The 12175-nt window shown below is 37.8% G+C and overlaps 1 protein-coding gene across 2 annotated transcripts; it reads left to right on the top strand.

Annotated features, from left to right (window-relative positions):
- The first annotated feature begins 5673 nt into the window (after positions 1-5673).
- LOC125012170 (ubiquitin carboxyl-terminal hydrolase 47-like) lies at positions 5674-11313 on the top strand. 2 transcript variants are annotated; one of them, XM_047591951.1, is made up of 12 exons: positions 5674-5933; positions 6163-6283; positions 7199-7304; positions 7405-7520; positions 7947-8017; positions 8105-8230; positions 8406-8501; positions 8617-8748; positions 8832-8966; positions 9069-9106; positions 9828-9868; positions 9954-11313. In XM_047591951.1, the coding sequence occupies exons 2-12, from the start codon at positions 6256-6258 to the stop codon at positions 10187-10189; spliced, it is 1125 nt and encodes a 374-aa protein (XP_047447907.1). In that variant the 5' UTR covers positions 5674-5933; positions 6163-6255; the 3' UTR covers positions 10190-11313. The 2 variants fall into 2 exon arrangements, with proteins under 2 accessions (XP_047447907.1, XP_047447916.1); XM_047591960.1 differs by having other exon boundaries at positions 6090-6283.
- The last annotated feature ends 862 nt before the right edge of the window (positions 11314-12175 follow it).

Below are 12175 nucleotides of genomic sequence, written 5' to 3'. Positions count from 1 at the left end.
TGTGAATTTTTGAGAGTCACTTTTTGCACATTTACAACAATATTTGTCAACTTAGAGATATTTTAAATAATTAAATCCAAATATTAAATGTTAAATATAAATGTTAAATCTAAATGTTAAATCTATATCTAAATGTTAAATATAAATCTGAATGTTAAATCTAAATCTAAATGTTTCGGGTGAAACTAAATATTTAGCTTATATGCAAATTCAAATGCCGGTAACCGGAAGTATCAAAATAAAAGCTCGAGGAGTTCAGACAGAGTGTGAGGCTAGATATAGTGTCAAATAACGAATAAAAACATTCTTATCCAGGGAAATGGACTCTTGGACATGGATTATCGTAATAATAACTACCTAAAATAACAACAAACACGTTTGGAAAACTTTATTTGAATGGTACTTTGAGTTTTTAGTGTCGCTTCTGAAGAGTGTGGGACTTATTACCTGTAGCCACTATAGCCAGCCACGAGGGGGCTCACTTTGATTGATCTGCCATGTTCGCTTGCGTAAAGACCAGCAAGATCCTACCCTCGCCCGTCTCCACCCAGTACACTGTACTATCGGCCATGGTCGCGCTGCGAAAATGTCAGGAGAATCGGCGTTAGCAGAGAACATCGGCAGAGCCGTTTTAGCGGCAACACAAAGTTATTGCACAGCCACAGCAACAACGACAGCAACCGCCACAGGACACCTCGGTGAGTATGTTTTCCAAATCACGTAGCATTGGATTCTTGTCAAGGCTAACTTAACTAAACAGTAGCGATTTGCTACTAGCACCAATGAACTTTATGTGTAGCACATTTGTTTCCATAAAGTCAAACTCAGCTGAAAAACAACGTGTTTAAATGTGAGTTCAAGATTACGTGAAGATGTTCAGAGCAGCAAAGCACAGATGATATAATTCCAACCCCTTTTGTTTCAAAAAAAAAAAAAATATATATATATATATATATATATATATATATATATTTTTTTTCTCATCTTTTTGTGTTAGCTTGGAAGGGCTTAGTCCTGTTAGCCCATTGATGCCAGCCGTCTTTATACAAAATAGAAATATAAAACCTATACAGAGGCTTAAGATATTACAGTTACCTACGTCCATGGGTGATCTTTCTATGCTTCATGTGTTATTTTATAACTGGGCCTGTCACACACCTTTGGTTACATTCATATGTTAAGAGGCAGAGATGGGGACTCGAGTCACTGTGACTTGGACTTGAGTCGACTCGAGTCGCTGTTTTTATGACTTGTGACTTGACAAAAATAAAAGACCTGAGACTCGACTCGGACTTGGAAGTTAAAGACTCTGGACAATTGACTTGAATGACTTCAGTGTTATTCAGTCCATGTTGTCAGTTTGGATATAAAATGAATAAATTAATTTAAAGAATAATATCGATTACCAGGTAGGAGCGCAGGCTGTTAATGGCGTTGTCATGGATCACTACCCTGTCGATCAATCATGCTCAGTGGCGGTTCTAGACCAAAATTACCAGGGGGCCGAGGTGGGACCAGTGGTGGGGCACATATAAGGACAAAACAGGGCAATATTTAAGCATTCAAAGTGTTTTGTTTATTTAAAACCAAAACAAAACACAATAAATATTAATATAATAAGACAAACATTCTTGGTCTCAATAAACATAAAATAAAATGTGCTCAAAAATCCTTGAAACCATGTTTGTCTTTTTTGTAAAATAAGATTTCTCTTTTTGCCTAAAATAAAACTTATTTGCACAATGACACTTTTTTTAATCTAAGCATTTAGCTTCACGCAGTCCTTTTTCACAGCATGAGATTTAAATGTACAATCACACTATTTTTATCTAAATCACTATCGTCTCTCTTTATGTACAATAAGGAGGAAAAATAGAAAGAAAAAAGGACAAAATGTTCTTCTTGCTCCGTTTCATGATGATAGGCTACTAAAAAGAAAATGGAGAGGACTGTAGCATCTACTCTCAGAAGGCCATTCAAGTTTTTCATGAAACAAGTAGTTACATGCTGTTGGTTATTTCACCCATTTCCCAAGCACGATATCATGTTTACTGACTTCAATAGTTTTGCTTATTCACAAACATAACAAGAACAAGCCTTGATTAAGCCCAATAAAAAGGGATTTTATCAGTGTAGTGAACAACAGTAAAACACGAATATGCGACGTTATCTCTTCACTGATGTTACTCAATTGAATCGTTTTTCAACCTTGGCCTCTTTGCAGTAGTTCATTGTTGTGGAAATTTCTCTGCTACTGGTGAAGAACGAAATAGAGACTTCTGCCGGCCGACAAGGTTTTCATTTTCTTTGCAAAGAAAAGGTCAATCAACACGCGAGCGGTCAAAGATGAAGAAAGACCCCGAGTATGGGGAGACCTAAACATTTATCCTTGAGGAACACCCCTTTCCCAACCATTTGTCTGCTGCAGGGACTGGCCCTCACAGGGAGTATTCTCACGTCCTTTTGCCTATTGCAGGTATCCCGCGCTGATCCCCTGTGGATGTGTTTTACACCTAGGGTATCCTGCAGGATCTTGCATTTAGGCGTAAAGTTGATTCTAGACATCACCAAAAGGACCCGGTATCTTATGTTGGGAGGGGGGAAGGTTGGGTGTCTCAAGTGGTTGAAACAAACAAATTGAAATTGCCATTACGCCATGCAGGGATGCTGGCTGTTAACTTTCACATCCAAAGTTCCAGATTCGTGCAGATGGTCTTTCAGAAGCAGGTAACCTGTGTGTAACACTTCAAGGAGTCCGTGTAGAACGTTCTGTCGCGTCAGTTCCGGTCTTCGAGCCACCGCATCTCGCCGTAAGAAATGAATAAATCTATTATCCATTCAGTACAGGGCCCAGTGCCCCTGTTGGCCCCTGTGTAAAACCACCAATGCTCTCTACGTACCTTCTCACAACAGTCATGCACTGCGTTGGGAACTCGCGAGTACTAAGGTAAACAACAGATAAAGATCTTGCTCAATATCTACTCTTTGGGGTTCTTAATCTACTGTTACTTACCGTCACTTTGTAAACTTCCTCAAGTGTCTCGATCTGCTGGACGGCGCTCGGTTTATCAATGAAGAACGAGGTTATTATGGCCCAGAAGTTTAACACCTGGGGTCCGTTTCACAAAGCAGGTTCAACAAACTCTGAGTCCAATCCTAAACTCTGAGTTGATCTGCTCTGAGATAGAAAACTCTGAGTTTCCGGTTTCAGAACAGCAGATTTGAGTTAGTTTAATCTACTCGGGGTAGTTTCACCTGGAGTTAAGCGCGTGCGCCACAACTCTAAAAAGAGGGTCAGCGCTTTTATAAAGAAGTGCAAAAGAGAGGGAGACGGTGTGGGAGAACATTGCTGCTCGGGTCAATGCGTATAAGTTTATATGTAGTCCTTTACAATCACAGTAATGTTACAGAGGAAAACTGCTTCAGTGGTAGCCTATTCATTTATTTCATAGGTGCAATCCCATGAGGGAGAAGAGCACTTGGCAGCAGCTTAAGATGAAATATAAAACAGGTGAGACCTCGGCATGGAGGGACCTCATTTTGACCATGTTTTACACTGTAAAGTAAATATTATGTGACTATTGGACTGTGCAGTTGTTTTATCCCCAACAAAAAGCTGTTTTCACACACATAAATGTCTTCTCATCTATATCATGTTCTGTTTAATTATGAAGCCTGTTTGAACTAACACGAACTTCTACTCAGCCAAGAGAAACGGTGAATTATGTTAATTATGTTGACTATTGGAACATTAACTGAACTAGCTCTTGTAGTTGTAGGAAATAAAGAAGCAAATGAAATTTGTATTCTATCTTTATTTAACTGCTGCGGTTGTGGTGATGATGGTGTCTTAATCTCTGAAGTGATTATTACATATGGTGTCTCCGACTGCTCTCCCGTCCTGGTGGATGGGGTCAGACTTCTACTCAGCCAACCAAAGGAGGGCAGATGGGTGGTGGCCCAGCACCTCCATCTCTAACGGAGGCAGAGGAGCCCTAAGCCAGAATATTGGAAGGCCAGTGGCTGAGGGAATCCCTGGAGAAAGCTCATCCTCTGAGTCCACCCCCCAAGACACAAGTGCCTTCATAAAATGTTATAGGTCTATAGATGTATTTTAAGTCTATTCATACAATTATTTTTTTGTCTTTTATGTCTTTTTTTTTTTCTTTTGTCCCAACAGATTCTGATGGTGCCGCTCAAAGAGATAATTGTCTGGAAATGCTAAAGCATCTATGCGCGGTCTGATAACATATATTTAATTCTCTGTGCAGTAATGCTGCACCTTCATCCAAGGGATCATTGTCAAAAGGACATGCCAAAAAAGTCGCCTCTTGCTGTGCCTAATGGACTTCTGATATAGCTACTGACTGACTTTTTTTTTTTTTTAATGATTTCTGACAGAAGGCAGAACAAGGCTACGTCAAAATTCGCCTGCTGACTGAATGAATCAAAGAGGAAATCAGAGAGACAGAGAGAAACTCGAGGTTCATTGAGATAAACCTGGTCCTGACCAGATTAGGGTTCATAGGGTCTGTTACTACGGTAACTGACCGAGAGCTTAAGTTACCTCTCTCTGTGAAACAGGCTAGAGTTACCTCCCTTTGTGAAATGTAAAACTCAGAGTTTCCCTCATTTCAGGGTTAATACTGAACCTGCTTTGTGAAATGGACCCCCGGTGTTTCATTACTCTAAATCTGCTTTAAAAAATATTCAACATGTCCGTGTTGAAAATGTGTGCTTGTTTGACATTTCAGTTTTGATACTGAACACCAAACTTTCTGAGATGTGTTTTATTTTGGTCATAGGTACCTCAGCTAAAACATTCTGCAAGTAATTCTATAAATCTAAAGTATCTACAACCCAATGGACCTAAATGTTAGCTAAAGCTAGCTGGTGAGCGATACCACAGTGGGAAATGTGTTTTGCTGTCAATTTCATTTCTTACCTTCATAATTGTCAATAAAACTCAAAAGGTACATCTTCTCCCCGTTTCCTGTAATGTGAAACCAAACCAAACCAAACCATAACTCGCCGTAACTCTTGGACTATCACGAAATGAAAAGTCTGCGATTGTGTACTTTCTTTGTATTTTTACTGACTCTTTTACAGACCTCATCTGTCTCATCTTGTTCTGTGTCATTTGATCCTTTCTACGGGAGATACTACAGTTCCTCCCAATCTCTGCATAATCAGGTTCAGACTGCCATGTTTGTTTGACTTTCCATACATGCTTGGTCAAAGTGATTTAACTCTGTTATTCAAGTTGATTTCATGTATCTATGTTGTTATCAGACTCATACAGATACATTTGGTTATAAAAAAAAAAAAGACAGAATGCGCATCATATAGGAAAGCTATTCTTTGTCTGTATTCAGCCCATTGATGCATTCACACAGCAGTGTTCACTGCAGTTAGGAGCTTGTTCATAGCTCATCAGACATGGATGTGAAAGGATTACGCTCTAAAAGCTCCTTCTGTCACCGCTATTTCACAATCCGTTTAGGAATCAGGACACATTTGTTCGAACCCATAAGGTTCAACTTTCATGATTTCAACAATCATATCTGGACCAGTGATTCGGTCATTTTATTTGTTTATGTTTCACATAATTCATCCTTTAATTCAAGTGAATAAATGAACAAAATCCGACACACCCTGAACGCAGCATTCCAGTACCAAGTGAAAGGAAAAGTATTCGAGGGGCTGTACTTCGCAGGAGACAGATGGATATAAAGCGGTTTCTCGACAACGACCTGAACTGTTTCCCACGGACCTGTGGACATTTGAAGGCGTATATTTGACTGAAAGTAGTTAAACATTTCTTTTGTCTTGTAAGGCCTTTTCAAATGATTTTTTTTACACCTGTCAGCAGAAGGAGACATATCGCTGAACGGGACTTCATTGATCGAAAGAAGAATAGAATACCTCTCCGGGTAATTATGCAGGGAATTTATTCCCTTTCAACCTTTTCACACTTTTGGGTTATTTGGTGCCAGCTCAAGCGTCCATAAATCATATTTCATTACTTTGAAAGTCATTTTTTATTCAGAACGACAGAGGTTTGAATGCTCGGATATCGTTAAATGCAGATTGAGCTGTCATCACCTGACCTGACCACAAGGGGACATCATGTCATCTTCTACTACCGTTTATTCTCACTAGGGTCGCTGTCAGATGCTGATCGCCAGTCTATCACAAGGGTAACAGAGACAAACTAGTATTGACACACACACCTACCATCAATTTAGAATCAACATGCTGAAAGGAAGAAGTAACAGAAAAGGTGAGAGATTTTAATTTTATTTTAGACTCATTAGAGAAAATGATTAACTAATGAAGACAATTCTGTATTATACATAAAGAAGAAAATAAGAGATGCATTTTATTTCGAATGACCACATCAAGCTGTTCAGTACTTGACCTTATTGTAAACTTAATTTTGTTGCAATGCAAATGCTGATACTCAAGATGGTCAGGAGGAGTCCCATAGTAGAGGTATCCAACCCACTATTAGTAACAACAAGGACCAGGGTCAAGATGCTGACAATGCAGGATTAGGCACTGTTAGAATGAGATACAAGAGATACAGATGATAAAGTGAAAACAGGACATGTTAACACAACCAAGGGAAATGAGAAAACAAACAGAGATGGTGAGTCAGAGAGAGAGACACAAACCAGTAAAGTTGGATCTGGGGTAAAAAAAACAAAAACAAAAAAGACAATTGACAACATAGGATCTGTGCAAACCTGCTAAAGATCATAAGAATAGAGGAGTTGATAAAAAATGACGTGTCAAAAGATGGACTGGAATGTAAACAGGGAAGAAACAGCAGGTGAAATATAGAAAACAAGCAACAGAGAGAGGAGGAGAGAAATGTAACAGGAGACAAAGAACAGAAGAGAAGAAATGATGAACATGCAAGAGGAGAGAAGTCCACATTAAAACATGACTATGACGAAGTTATAGGGGAGTGAAACTAGGCAACAAATGGCTGTTAAATATATTGTTGTTGAATATAATGAAACATCAAAATACGAAAAACAAAGAACATTCTGGGAGACCACATGAAAGACAGACAAATGTCAGAGAAAAGCAACAGATCAAAGAGGAAGAAAAGAAAGAACACAGTCACAGCAAAGAACATTTTCTGGGAGTAATGTCAAGATATATCTCATTTACAATCTCCTCTCTGCAGATAAAGTTAAGTACAACGGCTTGATGAACCAAGGATCAACATCTTACTTGAACAGTGTGCTGCAGGTGCTGTTCATGACCAAAGACTTCAGAGAAGCAGTGAAACGGTTTGTTATTGTCCAAAGTCTTTAAATTAAACTTGTGTTCATAGTGTGCTTTGCGTCACTCGTGGCCAATGTGTCTGTTTGTTTATTTATTTTTTCCAAGGAAAAATGACGAAAGCACTGAGTTTATACATCATCATCTTCAGAATCTGTTTGATGTCCTTGAAAAAGGTACAGCAGACACAGATGAAGTAAGGCTGAAGCTGGGCATTGACACAGGTACAGTATGTTAATGAAGAGAACAACACTAAGAGACTATGTGTCCATGTCCACTCTACCTACTGAGCCACACAATCACAATTATTCATCCTTCAAGGAAATTGTTTTGTTGCTGTTGCTCCCATAAAGTGACAGTTACAAGGTGACAGAGTCAAATAAAGAGAATAAATATGAAACAATGATAATAATAAATACCAAGATCTTGCACAAAGTATTCATAATTTGCAGAGGGAGGATGATCACAAATAAATGACAACAGTCTAAAATGTTAAGAGTGTTATGAGTGACCAACACTCAGAGAGGAGTGGTTAAGTTTGAAGGCCACAACTGAACGTTATCACCATAATGTACAGTTAAAATCCAAAACTACATCATTCATTTTTTACATTGTGTTGAAGAAATCCATGTACATCTATCTCCACCCAGTGTATGAACAGCAGGATGCTGCTGTGTGCTTGGAGAAGATTTTAAAACTCACTGATCAAGAGGCATCAAAGGTAAAGACTTTATCAGTAACAAATGGAATCAACAGGTTGACTTTATTTATTTATTTCTTCAGAGATCACTGTGTATTTATGTTTCAGATCTTTAATGGAAAGTTGGCATACAAGACCAACTGTGCTGGTTGTGACAACAGCACTGAGAGAGTTGGGTCATTTTGGCATCTTCCTCTTGCATTGGTGGATTCTGGCAGAAAAACCTACAGTGTGGTAAAAAAGTTTTTTAAAATTTATTTTGAATATGTTTCATCTTAAACTTGCATTCTGTGTGTCCTCGGGCAAGACACAAGCCACATTGTCCCCAGAGCCAACCTAAGTTGTTGCCTTCAATTCTTCTTAAATAAGACACTCTCTCAGAACCAATACCAACGGTGTATTATTTCAGGTGGACGGCATCAAAGATTATTTCAAGGCTTCACATCTCAGTAAAGAAAACCAGCTGTACTGTGACATCTGTGAAGACAAAAAGGATGCTACTACTGTGAGTAAAGAGAAAAATATTTCTGATTTGGTAATGAATAGTTGTAGAATAGTAAAATGTCCATCATATAAACTAATTAACAACACACATTTGGGGGGAACCATGTTTTTTTCAGACACCTGTGATAAAGCATCATCCAGATGTTCTGGTGTTGCTACTGAAGAGGTTTAAGTATGACAGCTACTACAGGTCATATGTGAAAATCAACTGTGCTGTGGATGTTCCCTGCAGCCTACAGATACCAGAGGTATATTTACAGTAGGTCTCACTATTTGATCACTGACCCCGTCTTGTTCTTTCCTGATTCCTCCTTTTTTTTACTTTGATCAGAATCAGACGTATGAACTGTATGCTGTTGTGGATCATGTTGGTGATCTGAGAAGTGGACATTACACTGCAACAATCAAAGAAGAGAATGACCATGGAGACAGATGGTACGAGTTCAATGATAGCAGGGTCTCACTGGTAAGACGTGTCACTTTTCCTGTTGCTGAAAGTTGTTCCAGAACCAGTGTTGCACAGTTAAGTTGTTCCAAATCATGTTGTTGATGTTTTTTCCATTTACTGTGTTATTACCAGCCATCCAAGAGGGACACCATTGAGAGGTAGGTTTAAGTCTTTTTCTTATCATATATTTTTGTGATTTTGCCTTAACTGAAATGTCATAATTATAGGATTGTTATGCACACTGGTAATAATATTAACAATATTATTAACAATGAATGACTTTTTAAAAGTATATTTGACAAACCTTATGTTTGAAACAACAATCCAGACCTCTAAAATAAATCAGAAACAGCAGGAACTGGACATGAGTTTTCTTGGAGACATTACACCTCATCCAAGTAACTACTACTGTTCTGATGACTGGTGGGAGTTTAGTTAAATACAGGAAAAAACAAGTCCTTTGTGGAGAAAGGGGGTCAGAACAAACTTTGTGTCATTACAAATAGTGTCTGAAAATAATGTGAAGACAGTTAAACTGGACGTGGACCTTTCAACAAGATAATGATCCTAAACACATTAATGACCCAGTAAAATTCCAAAACTATATCTCACTGAAATGTTTTGAGGCAATTTGAATCAAACAGTACATACAGTAATCTTATGTGAGTGTCCTGAAGAATATTCTTTATTTTAGTTGTGTTAATATTTTGGTGGAATAAATGATTCCCTTATATAATATCTTTAGGTCTATGCATTGTTTCAAAGAGCATCAATTGTTTGTTCCAATGACGTTAACTCCAGAAAAACCCCTGTTTACAATCTAAGCCATACACTCCAGCTACAGCTGAACATGACCTCTTTTCATGTTTCTCCTACTAGATCCCAGAGCGCTTATCTTCTATTTTACAGAAAGGAGAAAAGTAAGAGATGCATATTCATTTGAATGACCACATCAAGCTGTTCAGTACTTGACCTTATTGTAAACTTACTTTTGTTGCATTGCAGGTACTGATGGTCAAGATGGTCAGAAGGAGTCCCATAGTAGAGGTATCCAACCCCCTATTAGTAAAAACAATGACCAGGATGAAGATGCTGAAAAGATCAGAGATAGAGACAAGAGTAATGATGCTGCAGAAGATGATAACACCACTGGAGCATCTGTTTCCATCGACAGAGCAAAAGTAACAGAGCAGAACTGTGCAGTTCCTAAAGGAGCGTCATCTCAGGGCTACAGATGCTGACAATGCAGGATTAGGCACTGTTAGAATAAGATACAGAAGATACAGATGATAAAGTGAAAACAGGACATGTTAACACAACCAAGAGAAATGAGAAAACAAACAGAGATGGTGAGTCAGAGAGAGAGACCCAAACCAGTAAAGTTGGATCTGGGGTAAAAAATAAATAAATAAAAAATATAGGATCTGTGCAAACCTGCTGAAGATCATAAGAAAAAAGGAGTTGATAAAAAATGACGTGTCAAAAGATGGACTGGAATGTAAACAGGGAAGAAACAGCAGGTGAAATATAGAAAACAAGCAACAGAGAGAGGAGGAGAGAAATGTAACAGGAGACAAAGAACAGAACAGAAGAAATGATGAACATGCAAGAGGAGAGAAGTCCACATTAAAACAGTACAGTTCAGTCAGCAGTCAGGCACCATGGAAGTACTAAAACATGGTTGATTGTCCCTTTGGTCTCTTTTCTGTGCAGTTTTCTGTTAAATTCTTGTTGCATGCACAGCCATTGTGTAATACAAATCAACTAAAATGAAATGTGTAGAATTTTTCTTCAAATTATTCAAATTGTTCAGAGACACATTAATAGATAGCACACAATGTAACAAGGTTTCAGACAAGAAGCTGGGTGAATTGGTAATTCATTTTAAATGAATATCTTGGTACAAATGTTTATCTCCTTTGTTGTCTGGATGTTAATTATGGTTTCAAATTAATTAGGCTTTTGGTGTTGTTGGTTTACTGTAACAATGTCCTACACGTGTAAATTATTGTCATCATGTTTATGATTTTGAACTACTGTGTCATCATTTATCTTTGTGTGACCTAAAGAATCTTGATTTTTGTTTGCAAAAGTTTGTAGATATGATTAATCATTTTTCAAGCTAATGTTAAGGATGGATTCTGTGGCCTTTCACACATATAAACCATCTTTCGTGCTTTGCCCATTGACAGCCGTATAAGCACTAGTTTTTAATTCATTATGGACAGATCATGTTGACAGTGTGCTTTTGAATATATCTGCAGCAGATTATGGGTTAGAATATATTCCAGTAAAATGTAATTTTACAGTAGTATGTACAGTGTTTATGTACAAACAACAATATTAAACATAAATAAAATGGTAAGCTGATTTTTGTGGGAAAAAAGGAGTTGTGTGATGTCTGAGCTACTAATCACATACTATATATAATAGAACGTGGCCAAGCTGGTAAGAAAAATAAGGAATGTAATGGTCATTGCACACAAGTTACAACGGAATTTTGTTTGGCAGCAATCTCTAGTAAAAGCTTGATGTCAAGTGTTTAAAGGTAATATATTCATTAGATATATAAATATATATTATCCTGGGTGAGTGGGGTCCCTAAGGATCTTTGTGGCCTGCAGGAGGCTCGAGTAGACCTTGTCTAGATGTGGAAGTGGGGACCCTATAATCCACTCACTCCACCGCCTCTCTTTTGATATATATACTCTACTTTCTATTGATTTCCATTTAAGAGGTGAACGGCAAGATATGTGCTATTGATTCACTCTATAAAAACACTTTCTATAATCTACAACTTTAGTCAATCATGACACAAGATGTTCATCCAGTCACAGACACTTATTTCTCTTGCAATACGCTGAAGGGAATGTTGTAAGAACTAAATAAAAAACATAAACATAAATTAGATTCAGGTAACACAGAATGAGTTAAAAGCACAGTATAAACAATAATAATTTATTGACCTTAACTAAAAGGAGTTAAGGAAACTTAATTCTTCAACTCTCAACTGCTTCTTTCATACTGAACTTGCTACTGACCACCACTCTGCTAGTGATGCGTTGATCATGAATGAGCCTGCTCTAAGTATCTGTGAAGGTTCTCAGTCATCCAGGTCATAGTAACCAAGAAATCTTCAAGAAATTTCTATAAGTCTAGTTGCCTTTTGGAGTTTGAAGTGAACGGCTGGAGCTAGGATTCATTTTTTCTCGTCAGTTGAAAATTTG

The sequence above is a fragment of the Mugil cephalus genome, chromosome 1 (assembly GCF_022458985.1).
Source record: "Mugil cephalus isolate CIBA_MC_2020 chromosome 1, CIBA_Mcephalus_1.1, whole genome shotgun sequence".
Taxonomy (NCBI): Eukaryota; Metazoa; Chordata; class Actinopteri; order Mugiliformes; family Mugilidae; genus Mugil; species Mugil cephalus.
The sequence above is the reverse complement of the archived record's forward strand: the minus strand, read 5'-3'. Positions and strand labels throughout refer to the sequence as shown.

Bases quoted from the DNA above. Each gene is read 5' to 3' on its own strand.
- LOC125012170 (XM_047591951.1), top strand. From the start codon at position 6,256: ATGCTGAAAGGAAGAAGTAACAGAAAAG. The intron at 6,284-7,198 runs GTGAGAGATTTT...TCCTCTCTGCAG, and splicing joins AGGAAGAAGTAACAGAAAAG to ATAAAGTTAAGTACAACGGC. The intron at 7,521-7,946 runs GTACAGTATGTT...ATCTCCACCCAG, and splicing joins GAAGCTGGGCATTGACACAG to TGTATGAACAGCAGGATGCT.